The sequence below is a fragment of the Sciurus vulgaris genome (assembly GCF_902686455.1).
Source record: "Sciurus vulgaris genome assembly, chromosome: 2".
Taxonomy (NCBI): Eukaryota; Metazoa; Chordata; class Mammalia; order Rodentia; family Sciuridae; genus Sciurus; species Sciurus vulgaris.
In genome coordinates this window covers 120761604-120778986 of record NC_136462.1, presented here as the reverse complement: position 1 = coordinate 120778986, position 17383 = coordinate 120761604, and the positions used below count along the sequence as shown (strand labels likewise).

The window sequence follows — 17383 nt, the reverse complement described above, 5'->3', positions numbered from 1 at the left end:
ATGTATCTCCTGAGAGTCTGGGAGGACCACTTCAGGTCCCTTCACAGAGGCCCCCTAACTTCACATTTCCAGAAGCTTCCAGGGCATCCTCACATGCGACCTGTTCACTTTCAAGCTGGAATGTGTGTATGACCTCACCTTTATCTAACTCCCTTTCCCCATCACATCTTCTGTTATCCATCCCTCATCCCCACCCCCAGAAATACCACTGTTCTTGGAGGTTAGGCAGGAACATCAAAGTCAGCACTGGCTTCTTTTTTCTATTACCCACTTTTAGGTTGGTAGGAGGCTCCACTGATTCACCCTTTGAGGTTCTTTTCATAGGTTTATTCCTTTCTGGCTAGCAGCCATGACACTGGACTAAGACCTCTCTGATTCACAGTTAAGATACCTGTGGTGGCTTCTATCCACACATTTGACTTGCATAATAATGCCACATAATCTTATTAAAATACGACTTTATTTTTTTTGGTACTATGGCTTGAACCCAAAGGTACTTAACTATTGAGGTACATCCCCCATCCCACCCCCCTGCCCTTTTAAAAATTTTTAATTTTGAGATAGGGCCTTGCTAAGTTGCTTAGGGCCTGGCCAAATTGCTGAGGCTGGCCTCAAACTTGCCATCCTTCTGCCTCAGACTCCTGAGTAGCCTGGATTATAGGTGTGTGCCCAGCTAAAATACTTTTACCATATCACTTGCTCCCTTGTTTAAAGCCTACAAAATCCTTATTGCTTGCCCATTCCATCCCTCATGTCCAATCCTATGACCCATGTTCCCCAACACTCACTTAAAAGATCACCTATGAAGTACCACATTTCACTGCTGCCACCATGAGTATTCTGTGCATCCAAATCTTATACCAAAGATAGTTTAGTAATGATTCTAGTAATACTGGCACAATCTTATTAAAAAAAAAAAAGTTTCACATAATGGTCACACAACTTTTTTGCTCTCCCCACCAAAAAAATGAACATAAAATCTACCACAATCATGGGGTGAAATACGGTATTCAAACATATCCTAACAACTCTTGTCATTCTAGTTAGCTGGGACTTCTAACCATGCCCCTTGGATCACACTAACTTCTGCTTCACCTGCACTGTCCCTCCTTAGTCCTGAAATGACCTGCCTTCACTCAGACCCCCCAACACTGTCCTTCAATGTCCACTCCCTCTAGAGAGAATTGTCCAACTACCCTAGTTCGCATGGATCCTTTCCCTCAGGAATTTCTGATACCCTTCCAAATTTGGCAATTATTCTATAAACAGTTTCACATATGCCATGTGGTATCTCAGGAGAACTGTTGGCTTTGTGAAGGCAGGGACAGTCTTTCCTTTGCCACACCTTGAATATTATTGTGGATAATAAATAAGCCTATCGTGCAGATTAAGAGAAAAAAATGCTTCTCAAGGCATTCAGCTCCATGGTAACTCAACTGGGAACCTTGTGGGAGGACTGCTGAGATCCAGTTTTGAGTGTCAAATGCTGATAGCCCCAACAGAAGTCACCTTCCCCTTTAAAATCTTAAAACAGGTTATTACTAATTAATTATTATATTTTGGTACTGGGGACTGGACCCAGAGACACTCCACACTGAGCCACACCCCTCACTCAGCCCTTTTTTATTTTTTATTTTGACACAGGGTCTTGCTAAGTTGCTTAGGGCCTCACTAAATGGCTGAGGCTGGCCTTGGACTTGTGATCCTCCTGCCTCAGCCTCCTGGATTGCTGGGATTACAGGCATGTGCCATCACATTCAGCAACATGGAGCATTATTAAACCATTATTAAACAGCTGGGGGAAGTAAGACCCAGAGTGCTTAAGCTCTGTGCTGCCAGGTCCCATAGTACAAGGTCTAGTCACAGGTAAAGAATGGATGAAGAGTTGGGGATTTTGAGAGAAACCATGGTTCCAATACAATGGGGTCAAAAAGAATGGAAATAAGGTGTTAAGAGTGTATGTGGCTGGGTTTGTGAGTACACAGAGCAGTTGTGGCTGAGCTAAGTTTAAACAGCATGGCAGGATTTGCCCAGCTGAGTGAATTAGGCCACCTTGGAGAGACATGGCATACAGTTTTGGAACTCCATGTATGAATAGCTTTTAGACTTTGCACTATTTTCTTCTGGATCTCTTTGCAGTGATAAATTGTCAAATGTAGAGAAAGTATTATACTTTTAGAAATGGTCGTCATTCATTTGGAAACAAGACAAGTGAACAGGATGAAGGGACCAGGGTGTTTATACTGTTTTTTGACTGAAGATGAGATGTGGACATCCAAGATAGACTTTCTAGTATGGCTCCAACTGCCTCTGAGGGCATCTCCCTAGAGAGGAATTACATGTTCATTCTGAATAGTCACTGGACTAAATGTTCAACCATTTGAGACACCTTCTTTGAAGGGTAACACTGTTACAGATGTAGAAATTTTGTTAAAAATTAGCCTCTCTATGGCCACCCCAAGTGTGACTGTGTTGGAATGAGAACTGCTTAGGGAAGGGAAATGAAAGATGCAGAACCTAAGAAGACAAGAAGGGTCAAAGTGGTGTTTGAAGTCTAGGTTATAAAGAGGCCTCTCTCAGCAAAGGGAGAGAAGCCATTCCTGGGAATTGTCTCCTCACACCAGAGGACTGCAGTTAGTGCAGGGACACCCTGGTAGTGACCCCCTATGGCCAGCCCCACCCTGGGTATACTGGGATCCTGCTTTCCCTCACCCCACACACGGTGCACTCTCCTCACATGGACCCCTTCTGGTCAGGCACTCTGGTTCCAGAGATCAAGTCAATAAGGGAATCGGTCTGTCTCCTCTGTTTAAGGATTAAAGTAGCTCCCAGGGAAGATTGGCCCTGGGCACTGTCAGAAACACAGCTGAGGCCACCCACTGGGTAGCTCTAGATAACAGTATGGTTTTCACACATCTAGACAATCCAGATATAAAAACCTGCCCTGGCTTTAATTCTTGTAATGACCAAGAAACAACTGGAATCCTCGGGTTGGTCTGTCTCAGCAGTTTGCTTTATGCTGAATGGACCTGGTAGCCATTTTCCTTGCCAAAGATTCTACTATGAAGAAAAAAGGAGGTCTTTTAACTGAGTTTGCCAATACATATTCCTGGGGAGTGGGGATGTGGGAATCAACAGATTTCACAGATATAGTTTCCCCATCTGTGAAATGAGGAATTTTAGAACTGACTTTCAATTCTAAAGTCTTATGACTTTCAGAATAAAAAATCAAAACAAAAATTGATAATTGTGACTACCAGAAAGGATGACTCACTTTTAGGGAATAATGCTGCCAAGTGACTCTGAAATGCAAGATTGGGATCTTTTCCTATGAAGGACCCCTAAGGTTTAGACCAGGCACATGAAGTTCAAGTCCACAAGTAATGGTTCCTATTCCATCCTTTAGGAGAAGGGGGCAGGGGTCTACGACTCTCTCTTATATCCTCCTCTAAGGAAGCTGTTCACCTGAGAGAGGCAAACCTGTGACCACAATAAACACAAAAGCAGTTTGCTGAGCACCACTGAGGAGGCAACACCAAACTGAAGAGAGCTCTTTCAGAGTCCTGCAGAAAACCTCTGCAGAAAACCTCTGCCCCCGATATACAGGTTGAGGGGGGTGGGTGCAGAGCACCTGATGGGGAAGCCTGCAGACTGTCAGTCACTGCTATCAAAGCAGGAGCTAGGATTGAGGGTAATTAATCATACTCTCTCTGACAGGCATCCAGGGCCTTATCTGCACCCCAAGAAATACCGCTGGTCTCCAGTTCCCTCCTCAATAAAGGAGACTGACAGTTGCAACAAAGAGGCTCCTTATCAGATTTCAGCCAGGGAGCCTGAGGCAGCCCCAGGGACGGATGTAAAAAGCTTTTATGAGGGCCAAGGACCCAGCAAAGCCTCCCTCTGGGACTCCTGGGGCTTTAACCCTTGTTGGTGGGAACACTGCTGGGCACTGACACTAGCAGGCCAGAGATGACATCAGGCTCTTCCACTGCAGATATGGCTAAACAAAAACTGCTCCCTGGCACCTTACCTTCCTTTCTACCAGACAATACGGAAGAAGGCAGCTGTAGGGGTGAAGGCAAGAAGAGAGATGGCCACCTCTGGCTCTAGAGAAAAAGATGGAAGATGGCAGAGTGCTGAAGGGAAAGTCATTTCCTTTCCATATCAAAATATGGGCATGCTCCAGTGAAGACCAGAAGCAATAAGGGGCAGGGTCCCCAGGCAGACTCACACAGCTGCCTTCCTGCCTACTGGTCAGGGGTGAGGGCACAGGACCCAGGGCGTGGCCCTGCCAGGGACCCTTGCCGCTTCTTCCTGGCTTTGAAAGAAGTCATTAATCATTTCCGTAGCCTGTCAAGGGAGCCGACCAGAGAGCCTAGAAGAGTTTAGAAAAACTCATGTTAGGCAGCGAATGTGCACAGGCAGGCAGGCCAGCTTCCTAACCATTCCAGCATTTTTGCCCTACTCTAGTCCTGCTCACCAGGAACAAATCACACAGTTGGTGATTTCTCCCCAACTTGTTTATGTAGAAAATACCTCCCATGGGGAGACTGGGCAGTACTGTAGGGCAGTCTGTGGGCTGACTGTTCCAGAGGGCAGGGGCAGAGGCAACACATGCCAGTATCCTATTACTGGGCTGACAGGTATGCTTAAGCCCTCTGCCTCCAAGTGCACACTGAGCAGGTCTAACTTATGTATGCTATGGCATACTAATCTAAGTTTACTTCCATATGAATTCATGTAATCATCCTTCAGAACAAAATACAGAATGTTTCCTGGGTCCTAGAAAACTCCATCACAGCCATTCTCAATCAATATTCATCTTCCCACCCTACCGACCTGGAGGTAACTAACCATTATCCTGACATGCATTTTTCCTGAACTTTATATAAATGGAATCATACAGTATATAACTTTTTAAAAAATCTCATACTATTTTTTTGAAATTCACCTTAAAAAAAAGAATTTTTTATGTGGTTCCAAGGATCGAACCCAGTGTCTTACATGTGCTAGGCAAGCTGTCTACCACTGAGCCACAACCTCAGCCCCATAGACATTTTTTTTTTAAATATATAATCTTTTGTGTTTGGGTTTTGCTCAACATTAGGACTGTGAGAGTCACTCCAGGTGAAAGGCAGTTCAGTTTTTTATTGTACTGTATTTTATTAGTCTGTTCAACTACTGATGGGCATTTGAGTTATTTCTAGTTTCTAACTATAATGGATGGTGATGCCACCAATAACTTTGCATGTGTCTTTCATGAACAGCAGCACTTGTTTCTGTTGGGTATATACCTGAAGTAGAACTGCTAGGTAACAGGCTCAGCACGTTTAGCTTTAGTAAATGCCACAAAACAGACTTCCAAAGTAGTTGTACCCATTTATACTCCCATTGGCAATGTATGGGAATTCTAGCTACTCTACAATTTGGGAGGCTAATTTCAAACTTCAATGTCCCCACCCCAATTCAGTACTGGAGATTGAACTCAAGAGTGTTCTGCCACTGAGCTACATCTCCAGCTCTTTATAACTTTTATTTGAGTCAGGGGCCTGGCTAAGTTGCTGAGGCTGGCCTTGAACTTGTGATCTCCCTGCCTCAGACTCCCAAGTAGCTGGGATTACAGACAGGCACCACCATGCCCAGTTAATCACTGTTTTTGATACTCCAATTTGGACGACTAATTGCTTTGGGTGAAAGTCAATAGTGTATGTAATATTGTATCCTGCTATTGTTAATAATAAGATGATGACTATGGCCATTCCATCTCTTTCCTTAAACACTGCATTTAGGCCGGGGTGCAGTGGCGCATGGCTGTAATTCCAGCAGTGCAGGAGGCTGAGGCAGGAGAATCTCAAATTCAAAGCCAGCATCAGCAACTGAGCAAGGCCTTAAGGAACTCAGTGAGACCCTGTCTCTAAATAAAATACAAAAAAAGACTGGGCATGTGGCTCAGTGGTTAAGTGCCTCTGGGTTCAATCCCTGGTACCAAAACAAAAACACAAAACACAAAAGAAAAAAAAAACAAAACAAAAAACAACCCTGAATTTAGAAAAGTTGGCAAGAGTAGGCTGTGAGACCCTCTGTTCTGCCTGTTGCTGGATTACCACACCTTGCTGGTGTCATAGGAGAGAAATGGCAGGATGGCTGGGAGGGGGTACACTTCAAGTGCCTGGATATGCACCCTCATTTGAGCTTCTACTGACAACCTTGCCACTAGGCTCTTAGGCTTTACAGTGTCCTCTCAGCCAAACTCACTTCAATCTTTCTTAGATTAGTCCTTGGATAATTAATTGAATATTGGCTCATATTGGAACAAAACAAGCAAAACTATCAAACAACTCAACTTTATCATCCATGTGCTAAAAGTACCAACAACATTTTTTTTTTTAATTTTTGCAGCGCTAGGGATTGAAACTGGGGCCTTATGCATGCTAGGGAGACACTCTACCACTAAGCCACTTCCCCAATCCACCAATTTAAGATTTTGAAAGAAAAAATGTTGAATTTAATGACAAACTGTGCCACCATTAATTGCACGCCTATAATTCCAAGGGCTTGGGAGGGTGAGACAGGATTGCAAGTTCAAAGCCAGTCTCAGCAACTTAGCAAGGCCCTAAAAAACTTAGTGAGACCATGTCTCAAAACTAAAAAATATATAAATAAATAATAATAATAATAATAAAGGACTGGGGATATGGCGCAGTGATTAAGCACCCCTGAGTTCAATCCCTGGTATGAAAAAAAAATTTTCAGGCTCCCTTCCTAATCATTGTGGAAAACTGGGTACTTATAGAGTATTAAATGACTATTATAAGATGCAAAGAGAAATATGGTATTTATCTTAGCAGCTGGATCACCTGAAGCAGGAAAAGGACCTGGCCCCTGATAAAGGGCTTATCCTTAAATTCATAGATTTGCATTTTAGACTTTCATTTAGAGATAAAGTTAGAAAGTGAAGACTCCAAGCATATATCATCTGACAAAGACAACATATTTTATTCTACCAGGAAGGGTGTCCAGGGCACAGACCATTTACTACAAGATACAAAGAATATAGAAGAAACTGCCTCCACCAAAAGGCAAAAGCAATATATGTCATGAACATTTCCTTGCCTGAGATGGATAGATAAGCACACAACAGAAGGAAAAACACTCAAATTGCACTTTGAGAAGACCAAGCCCTTTTCCCACAGTAAATTCTTTGTATATACACATCAAAAACAGATTCAACAATCCACTGGGGAAAACCAAGGTCAGTGTGCAGTGCGCAGAATTAGTGGGGGTAGCAGGGCAGTTCTACTAGTGAGGTCTTGACAAAACTTGTCTTCCATGTGATCAGGGAGTTCATTAGCCAGGGGGTCAGGGGTGGGAGGAGCAGGAAAGGACAGCCCTGTTTGAGGGTATTCTAGGTGTGTTTCCTCTGTCCCTACTCCATGCTGCCTTGACAGATGGCAGTTTCTTACCCCTGTGAGTTGTCATAGCTGCTCTTCTGAGAGATAGGAGTGATGACCCTGGCATGAAGATTCCTCTTGCACGCAGTTTTCTACTCTGAGCTCATCAGCTAAATGCTATTGGACCTTCTGCTGGACCATGGCCAATGGAGGTAGCCAGCACTCTGTGGGGTTCAGAATGCTGGAGAGACAAGGCTTGTTGGGTACTCCAAAGGGAAGTAATGGGGTTGTCAGTGTTAGGGAACAGTTTTCCAAAACTGTGCAAGAAGAGCAGGGGCTAGGGCTGCAGCTCAGTGGCAGAGAGCTTGCCTTGCATGTGTGAGGCACTGGGTTCGATCTTCAGCACCACATAAAAATAACTAAATAAAATAAAGGTATTCCATCCATCTATAATTAAAAATAAAAGAAGAAGGTGAGAACACTGGTCTGGAAGTTAGAATACTAAGGGCTAAGTCTGCTCTCTGGCGTTAGGTAAGTCCCTGAAACTTGGGGTTGATTCTTCATGGCTACAGGTAATAACCTTTGCTTTCTCTACCCCACTGAATTGTAGCTGTGGGAGTAGATAATGGGCCAAAAGAGTTCTGTACAGTATATGAGTTAATAATAAAAAACAACTACAAAATTGCCAATGTAATTTTCATCATCATCATCATCGACATCTTAAATGAGACTATACTTTTGTTTCAGCTGCCAGGAAATAAGCTTGTCTTTCTCACTGATGAAAAATAGAATTGTTTATACAGAACCTTTGCTTATCAGACTTACAAATCAGTCCTTCCCCTTGGGCGCTGGAAAACTAAATGGAAAATCTATCATGGAATGATATCTCAGAAACCACCCACAGCGAGTTAAATCAATTTACTTTTTTAAAAGAAGTGCTTGACTTTATTTTTGGTAAAGAAACATACACAGACACCTGTATGTACATGTATGTCCACAGTAAAAATAAGCAAAAAGGGACAAAGGGACATCAGAGTTCTGAAATCTAACTAATCTTTCTTAAGAGTATTCTCCATGGGGGCTGGAGATACAGAGCAACTTGCATTATTCAATTTGGCTTCAGTCAGCAAAAGATGAAATACATTATTTAGCAAAGAAATGGAAGAAATATTTGGTCTCAGAGATGCTTGGTATAGTTTTCACATAATTATTTTGGTGGAAAATTGCTAAAGGACAATGGAACAATCACAGACACAACAATACAGAACACAAAAGCTTACAAGTTGATTCTTAGTTAACCTTCTCATTTTACAGACAAGGAAAGCACAGTTACCAGAAGGGAAGAATTTGCTCAAGATCATGAAGAGGGGTGGATATTAGCTCTGGATTTGCACTCATCAGTCCAGAGTTCCTTTCCTCTCCATAGGTCTCCTGACATGATTGTAGCAGTGCCATTCCAAGACTAGCAGGAGACAGCATGACTTGGGCACTGCCTTGGTTCACTCTACTATTCTCAGGCTCCTCGGCTGTTCTACTGGGTGCTTACCAGGGTGCAAGCCCCTAGACAGGCCTAGACACCACGGGTTGACAGCTGAAAAGACCATCTGTTGTGGTCAATTCACCCAAATGTGTTAACAGCCAAGAGACAGCACAAAGCAGCAGTTAAAGTCTGTGCCTTTCTCCCACTGGACTGTCGTTTTATCACCTGCAGCTGCAGTCATTTGGAGCAGCCTGCTGAGTGCTGCCTCCCTTGGAGCCCTGTCTACTTCTTCAGTGGTGGCCTGCTGTGTCAAAGATGCCCATTCTTGCTCACACTGCAGGTGGACATCATCAGGCCTTAAAACTCAGGCTGTGCTCAGCGCTCCTGTGCAATCTACTGCTTATTCTTACATTAGCTCCAGAAGTTGAGTTGCTGACCTTCTGTCAAAGGTCTATGAGATTTTTCCTTGGTCCCAATTAACAAGATCTGGCTAAGTGTCCTAGACACTCCACTTTGGGAATGACAAATAAGTCATGTGTGTCTAGGGGCTCTTGGCCTGCCTATTCCATGAAGAGAAAAGACAGAAAGCGTCACATAATTCAAAGTGCAATCTACTCCCAGCTCTTTTGAACTATCACTCTAATGTAGACTATCAGATAAAAGCATTACAGGAAGGAGATTCTAGGTCTTTCATAAACTAGAGCCACAGCCCCTCTCAGAGGCTTTCTTTGCATTCCAGCCCAGGGTGGGTTCCCTGTATCCACTTCTTTGGCACTCAGTCACACAGGGGAGCTCAAGATAGCACCTGACACAGGCCTCAGGTACTGAAAGGAGGCAAGATGATTTCCAAAAAGAGATTTTTTTTTCTTACAGATCATTTTGGAAGGTGGGTGGTAAATGGGGATTGAACCCAGGGATGCTCTACCACTAAGCTACCTCCCCAGCCCTTTTTATTTTTTGAGATAGGACTAATTTGCTCAGACTGGTTTCAAACTTGAGAACCTCCTGCCTCAGACCCCCATGTAGCTGGGATTACTGTGCCTGGACTCTGCAGAAAATAATTTATATGTTTACACTCTTTCCCATCCTTCTATGGCAGTGGTTCTTACCAGGAAGCAATTTTGACCCCTCCAGGTGCCACTTACAATATCCAGAGGCATTTCTGGTTGTCATGACTGGGGGTGCTGATATTAACACCTAGTGAGATGAGGTACAGATACTATTGCTAATGTCCTCCAGTGCATAGGATAATCCAGTCCACAAAGCAAATAGTGCTGTGACCAAGAAAGCTTGTAACAGAGTAACTAACAAGCAGCAGACTGAACTGTTTCCCTCTTATTGGTGATGATAGCAAATAGTGAAATATCTGACATAAATGTTGAAGAGAGGACAAAGATTTACTCAGGACCCAAATAACCATAAATTGACATTACCAAAGGCACAGACTCCTGCTTTGGGTTTCAGTCAGAAACATACTAGATGACAAGGTGGCAGCCCCAGAACAGCTGGGTAGACAGCAAAGAGTGCTCTCTACTGCTGACCTCCGATCACAGGGTGGCTGTTGAAAGGAGGAGGCAGAGGCACCCAAAATCTCAAGGCAGCTCAGCTGCCCAGCATGGCAAACTGAGTCACAACAAGAAGAAACTGTTCATACGGCATGTCCAGTACCTCTCTGCCTGGTCCTGGGCTAACACTGGGGACATAGAGGTATGACAAAGTAGCTGTCCTCGACGAGCTTCTAGTCTAGGGGAGACATGTAGTAGTAAACAATTACTGACATTTGCCTTTGGCTAGACTGATCTAACTTCCATTTCCCCTTAAAAATTCTTCTGGGAAGGGAGAAAAACAATAAAGTAGAAAATAAAGCAGTGGAGCTACATTGCCGATTAAAATCTATATTGCTATGGCAGCCCCTCTGAGACGGGATCAGCTCCTGGGTTTGCACCAGCTGGGCTTGTGAAGCTTGTAAATAATTAAAAGGTAATTGGAAAGGGAGACCAAAGTATTAAGTGGATTTCTCTCTCTCAGGGCAACCAGGGAGTTTCATTGCTGCCAGTCACATTATCTTTCGGGATTATATTCTTGTTTTTTACTAACACATGCAGCTCCAGATAACCGCTGGAGAAGTAAACTAATTAGGGCTGCTTAAACTGCTTTTATAGGCTTGGAGATTGCAGGGAATGGAGACTTAAAACTTTCGATTGCCTTTTTAAGTAAACCAGCAGTAATAACCCTGCTACCAAGAAGGTAATAAGGCTTTGGAAGGTGAAGGAGGAGGAAGAGAGGGAGGGGAGGAGGAAAAGAGGGAGGGAACAGAAAGGAAGGGGGAGAGAGGGAGGGAGAGGAAGAGAAAGGGAAAGAGAGAGGGAAGGATGAAAGGAAAGAAACAGAAGCTCAGCATAGGATAACAAGGAGAATTTCACTCTGAAGTCTCAATAAAGTTGCTGATACAGACCCCCAAAGACGCATGATCAGGTATCAGCAGGGTCCTGGAAGCAGTTCTCTCCTAGGTCTGTATTCCCAGGGTGATAACACTGGAGTCACACAGTTTGGTGGGAACCTTCTAGAAAGCATTTCTGGCTATGCTTCCTGAGGACTGATCTGGCTGGTGAACCCACTCCTATGATAGGATATTAAACCAGGAAGTCAAGTCAGTGCGCTCAAGACAGTCATATCATGATCTACAGTGGGATAGCTATTGGGGTTGATGAGAAGAGAAGGTAACGGAAGGAGGAAAGAATTGAGTGGGTGCATTTCAATGCAGATGCCCACGTACCCTACAGTTGAACCGTAGAATATGTTCCAACCAAACCAATTGATGCAAATGTCAAAGAGCCAATGGATAAGAAGAAAATGTTGATTTTTCCTCTTTCTGGATCATTTCAGTTTTTCCAAAAAAAAAAAATCCTTCTATTTACCATTCTTAGTCTCTATGAAACTAGATACATCAACAAGAAGCCCCACACTCTAGTATAAATGAAGCCCAAGGCAGCCTATAAGGCTGAGAATAAAGCATATTTGAATTTGAAATGACTCCAGAGACCAGTTAATTAGAAGAGAGACAAAAATAAGGCAGGACCAAATGTGGATGTGCCAGTCATCTCTATCCTCTTCAATGTGGTTGTCAATTTTCAGACAACTCCTGAACCATTTACCTGAGCAGTAAATGATGCTCATCTTCCTGGACAAGGATGGGTGAGAAAGGATGGGTAACAATGACTAGCATACAGTAAACTCCCAATAAATAAGCACTGAATTGGAATACTGCACACTCACCCCTCTTCTGCATAAAGATGAAGAGGTCATCCAGGAACTCTTTCCTTTCAGGATCACTGTCCAGTTCATACAGCTGCAATCCCAACCCCAAGAGAAAAACAATGAAACATTCCATTTCACTGTAAGAGATCTCATATCAGAGATAACTACAATGCAACTGACTGACCATTCACATCCTTATTTCTTGGGGATCAGACACAACCCACTCCAGAACTGCCCCTATCTTTATCACGCAGGACATATTACAGACCTTGGCAAAATCTCGAGAGATCTCTCTTCCCCGACCTCCATCGGCATCATCACTCCAGGCCAAACCACCATTCTAAAGGGGAACAAAACACAATGATGAGAAGGGAATAGGAAGAGAAAGAGTGTGGAGGCAAAGCAACCATTTTTGGGGAAGATGATACCCTTCAGTGTTAGTGCTATCCTGGCTCAGACTAGAAATGACTGCTAGGTGACCACCACCTGTACCACCCTTAGAAGAATTTTTTTGTTTTTTACTTTTTTGCTTTCCAATTATGGTTCAAAAGTAAGACAGAGTCATAAGTATCTCCTCCACTGCTGGAGAAGAGTAGGTGTTAATTATAGTTGATAAAGTTGTAAAAAGAGGCCACAAAGGCCCACTGTTCTAAAAACCTTTCATTCCCCAGTTGATCTTCCAGAAGTCATCACCCTGGGATATCTTGAGCCACAGGTGTGAAGATACTTATACGTATGTTTCCTACACAATGCCAATTGTGTAAGATAAAGGGCCAAAAGGAGCAGGGTAAAGACAGGTTGGAGAGGTTGTGGTCTCTATGCCAAGTCTCACATCAGAAGCCCTAAGCCTAGTGATGAAAATGCCTTAGTGATATGAGGGTCACCACAGCCTGAACCTGTTCCCAAAGTACAGAGTTAAGAGTCTCTTGGGCACAGTTCACTTTCATTATGAAAATAATGGAAAATCTAAGCCTGATTGCTTGATTAGGTTAAACGAATACCATTCAACTGAACAGGAGAGAGAGTAAACATGCCTATGCTTATAGTCTTTAAACTTGCTTCTTACCTTTAATCAGCTGCGTAACTCTTACTCTTCAATTCTTTGCAAAAGTGCCTCCCTTCACCCCCAGCTGCACAAAAGACCCCAGGAGCAGTCTCTGTCTATTCGTAGCTTAAAATTTAACAGTAATTTGAAATTATCTGTCATCACCACCAGAAGGAAAACTCCTTGAGAACAAAGGCATCTTATTTATCTTTTTATCCCAGCGCACAGCACATTGGCACCAACTACACATCTCTTCAAAAAAATATATAAATACACATTCCATATGGTACAGCCACAATGTCTCCATGCCAGTGGGGAGTATGAAATCTGTGTAACTTTATTGTTCACTCTTGATCCATGGGCAGGCCAATTGAGGGCCCAGTGGATGCAACTGGATGCCCTGAACCTGTCACATGCTATCCTTTGTCTCCTATGATCACAGACACATGTGTAAACATCACCCAGATAGTTGGGATACATAAGTGGTAGGGGAGGGGCCTGTGGGTCTTAGAGCAGAGGTTTCTTGGAAGCACACTCTTTGGACTGCATGGGGATCTAGTTCTAAAACCATGCCAAAAAAATGAGAGCCTGACTGGATTCCAATTTACCCCAGCTCTCCCTTTCATCAAGCTAGCCTGAAAGTAGGAGGCATCATTCAGTTATATTTAGAGGCCATATTTAGTTTTTTTCTACTCAGAGTCGGCTCTGAGATGCAAAGCCACTTCCCAATAGCAGCAATTCAGCACACAGAAAGGTAAATCTAACAAAGAAGTGACACCCTGTCAGTTGAAATGAAACAGTCTACACCAAATTGTTTCCCTGTTTATTTAGTAAAGTTGTATGGCCAGGCGTGGTGATGCATGCCAGCAGCTCAGGAGGTTGAGGCAGGAGAATCAAGAGTTCAAAACAGGCCTCAACAATGGCGAGGTGCTAAGCAACTCTGTGAGACTCTGTCTCTAAATAAAATACAAAAAATAAAGTTGGGGATGTGGCTCACCGGTTGAGTGCCCCTGAGTTCAATCCCTGGTACCAAAAAAAGAAAGAAAAAAAAAAAAAAAAAAAAGAAGAAGAAAATAGGGGTGTAAGGAAGGGCTTGGTAAATGCTATCCTACCAGGTGCTCATCAGGTCTGGAGGCATACATTGCCTCCACATTAGAACTGTTCCTATGGCACCTTTAGTTCAGAGAACACAATAAGCAAGATGGAGAAACTCTGTAGCTTGTTTTTTTTTTTTTTTTTTTTTAAACCTCAACAACACATTGTAATCACGGTCACCACAAATATAGTGTCATCTGGTGGTGACTAGTACAATGAATAATCAAGATGAATTATGCCTGTCAGATCAGCAAAACCAGACAGTTACATTCCCCCTTTCAAAGGATGCAGTAGGTCACCCTAATGCCCAGTGATTTTGTTTGAGCCAGTAATTCCTGCTGGAAAGTCAATTATCCCAGGAGCCCCCATCAGCTGAAAGACATTTAATGGGGGGATCATTGCTGCTTCTGTTATGTCAGCTGTTTATGGTGGCAGCTCAATTCCCAACTCTGCAGCCACAGATCTGAGGCCACTGTTGTTCATAAGAGGATTCTTTCTCTATAGGTTACCAAGAGATGAAAACCCCAGTTTTTTTTGCTAATTACTGTAACTTGCAGACATGCTGAAGGCTCACTCAGAAACTATTTAACACTCCGTTGGAGAGAGAGGACAGAATCCACAACCTAGAATCTCAAGACAGGGCTTTCCCAGCAGGACAGGAGTGTGAGAACAAGCATGCCAGTGTGAGCACCATGGAACTATGTGTGAAAATAAACACCCAAGTGTGAGCTCAGTTCGAGAGACAGAGAAGAATGTTTTGGTAGGGTGGGGGCTGGGACTCACTCTCCAGCTCTATCTAAACTGGAAGGGAATCTGAGCACCAGATACAGCTTAGAAATTTGCTTTCCAATACAATTTCAGCCTAAAAGGCTTCCAACTCAGTGATCAGAGGACAGGAACACAGACCAGAAGAGGACAGAAATGAGACACTCAACTCTCTGAGTAATCCCACTGTTTAAGCTGTTTCATAGAAAGGAATTGTCAGTTACTACTGAAAGAAAATGCACGGAAAACAGTTGACTCAGAGTGGGCATGTTATCTTTAGCCTAGTTCTAATTCAAGGATGGCCCACTGATTTAAAATATTCAGTTGAGGCTGATGGAGAAATGTCTAATATGCAGTAATGTCTTTGTCTTGAGGTAGTTAAACTTTGATCCTGCTTCACAGGATTTTCCGGTTGAGGTGAGTGTAATTCCTATAGCCTACCCAACCTTCATAGTTTCGCTGGAATGCCAGTCCCTGCACTCTGCCCACCAGGCAGATTCAACACCTTTCTACTCAAATTCTGGCTATTTGTACCCTTGTCTCCACTCTTAAAGCATCTATGGGTATCCCCTGCCCCCAGCACATAGAAAGCACTGACATAAATGCTGAAAGACAGGCATGGGTACTCCCAGAACCTTCAACCTCTTAACTCCTCTCTCCACTAGTTTCTCCCTCCCCAACTGGGAAGATTACAAACTTAACCACTTATTCTTTCGGTTCTCTGATTGACTTCTATAAAAACATGGCTCACTTATACAATTCAAGTTTATGTGCAAGAAGTTTCTTGGCTTATCAATGGGCTATGGGTGTGACTAACCAGAAAGCTATCAACACCAAAATAATTTTTCTAGGATGCTGAGTATTGGCTGACAGAGGCTACAGTGGTGAAAAAAAGCAGGAAATGGTGGAAGCAGGAGGAGTGTGGAGAAACACATGCAAAAAGAGCTCAACCCTTCTGGGTTCACAAGGGATCCAGGAAGATAGCATTTCAGATGAAGGATTGCTGCATGCAAGTATACCCTGCTAAGGAACTAGTTCTGTTACCCCATTGGCAGCAGACCACAGAATTAAATAACCCAGAAATGAATGTGGGAAGTCGGCAGTAGCCAGAGTGGTCACTTATTGTCATTTACAGCCTCCCCTACTTTAGAACTCTTTAAACATCTTTGATCTCACCAGGAGCTCACAGGAAACTGACAGTTTGTTACCAAATACCCACCCACCACTAGTTTTGGTTTCTATATCCACATTGGACTTATTTTCCCCAGGGAAGTCAAAGTGTTTGCCTTTAAATCCCTCCAAAATGGAAGTGAAAGAAGGTTGGGGGGAGGAAGGACAAAGACACTAGTATTTGTGTGCTTTATGTGTGTTAAGGTCTGGACCAGGAGCCTTAGAAGCTTTTTATTACTTAATTCTGCAAGGTATAGGGGATTATTTAAGAGTTGAGGAAACATTGGTTCAACGCTTCTAAGCAACTAGCCCAGGGCCTTAGAATTTCCAAGTAGCAGCAACAGAATGCATGCCTAGGTCTGTCTGGCTCACTTCGTAACATCTTGCAGCCTCAAGGGTTGAAAGAATAATGGAACAGAGTCTGGGCAGAGAGATCGAGAAGAAGAAAGAAGAGAAAAAAAGTGGGAATAAAATCCTCAGTTCACCAAAGTCACAGCCCTGGGTGGCTCCCATCAAAGGGAGATTCTTTTAATCCTTGATTCATCTCATTGGCATCATCTGGGTATTTCAACCAAATGAAATAACCAAACACAACACATGCCCCTAAGAATTATATGGGGGAAGTGAAATAAGAATTGCTAAACTTTATCCCTAGCTCCAAAACAAACCATCCACCCCACGTAGGATGAGCTCCCAAATTCCCCCAGGGGACAGGAGGAGGGGAGGGTAGAGGAAGGGTGAGAGAGGGCAAGGGGCGGAGAGAAAAAAACTGACAGGTAGACAGGGAGATTACACTTCTGAGGGATCCAGAGAAAAACGGCACCCAGCACCCTGGCATGTACATATAAGGTGTTAAAAACAATAAACCCTAAATCTTTTTTTTTTTTTTTAATTTTTTTGTGGTGCTTGGGATCGAACCCAGAACCTTGTGCTTGCAAGCTCTACCAACTGAGCTATCTCCCCAGCCCCCTAAATCTAACGTAACTGCTACTCAAAATTAAAAAATTGTTTCTCTAACATCTCAATCTTAGAAGAAAATGAACAGATTCACTACAGTTGAAAATGTAAAAGCTGCCTGTGAAAGAGGAGCCACCCCCCACATCTGATCCCCTGTGTAAAGCAAAACTAGGGTGACTGGGCAGAAGTTGCCAGGGGAAAAGTTCCAAGTCTACAGATGAA

At 43.3% G+C, this 17383-nt stretch overlaps 1 protein-coding gene across 3 annotated transcripts in view; it reads right to left on the bottom strand.

Moving 5' to 3' along the window:
* ARID3B (AT-rich interaction domain 3B) overlaps positions 1-17383 on the bottom strand; it is a 49113-nt gene that overhangs the window by 10851 nt on the left and 20879 nt on the right. For all 3 annotated transcript variants that reach the window (XM_079127322.1, XM_079127324.1, XM_079127323.1), the window contains exons 3-4: positions 12398-12469; positions 12148-12220 (exon numbers count right to left, since the gene is read on the bottom strand). In XM_079127322.1, coding sequence (XP_078983448.1) covers positions 12148-12220; positions 12398-12469 — 145 coding nt within the window. The remainder of the gene's footprint in view (positions 1-12147; positions 12221-12397; positions 12470-17383) is intronic.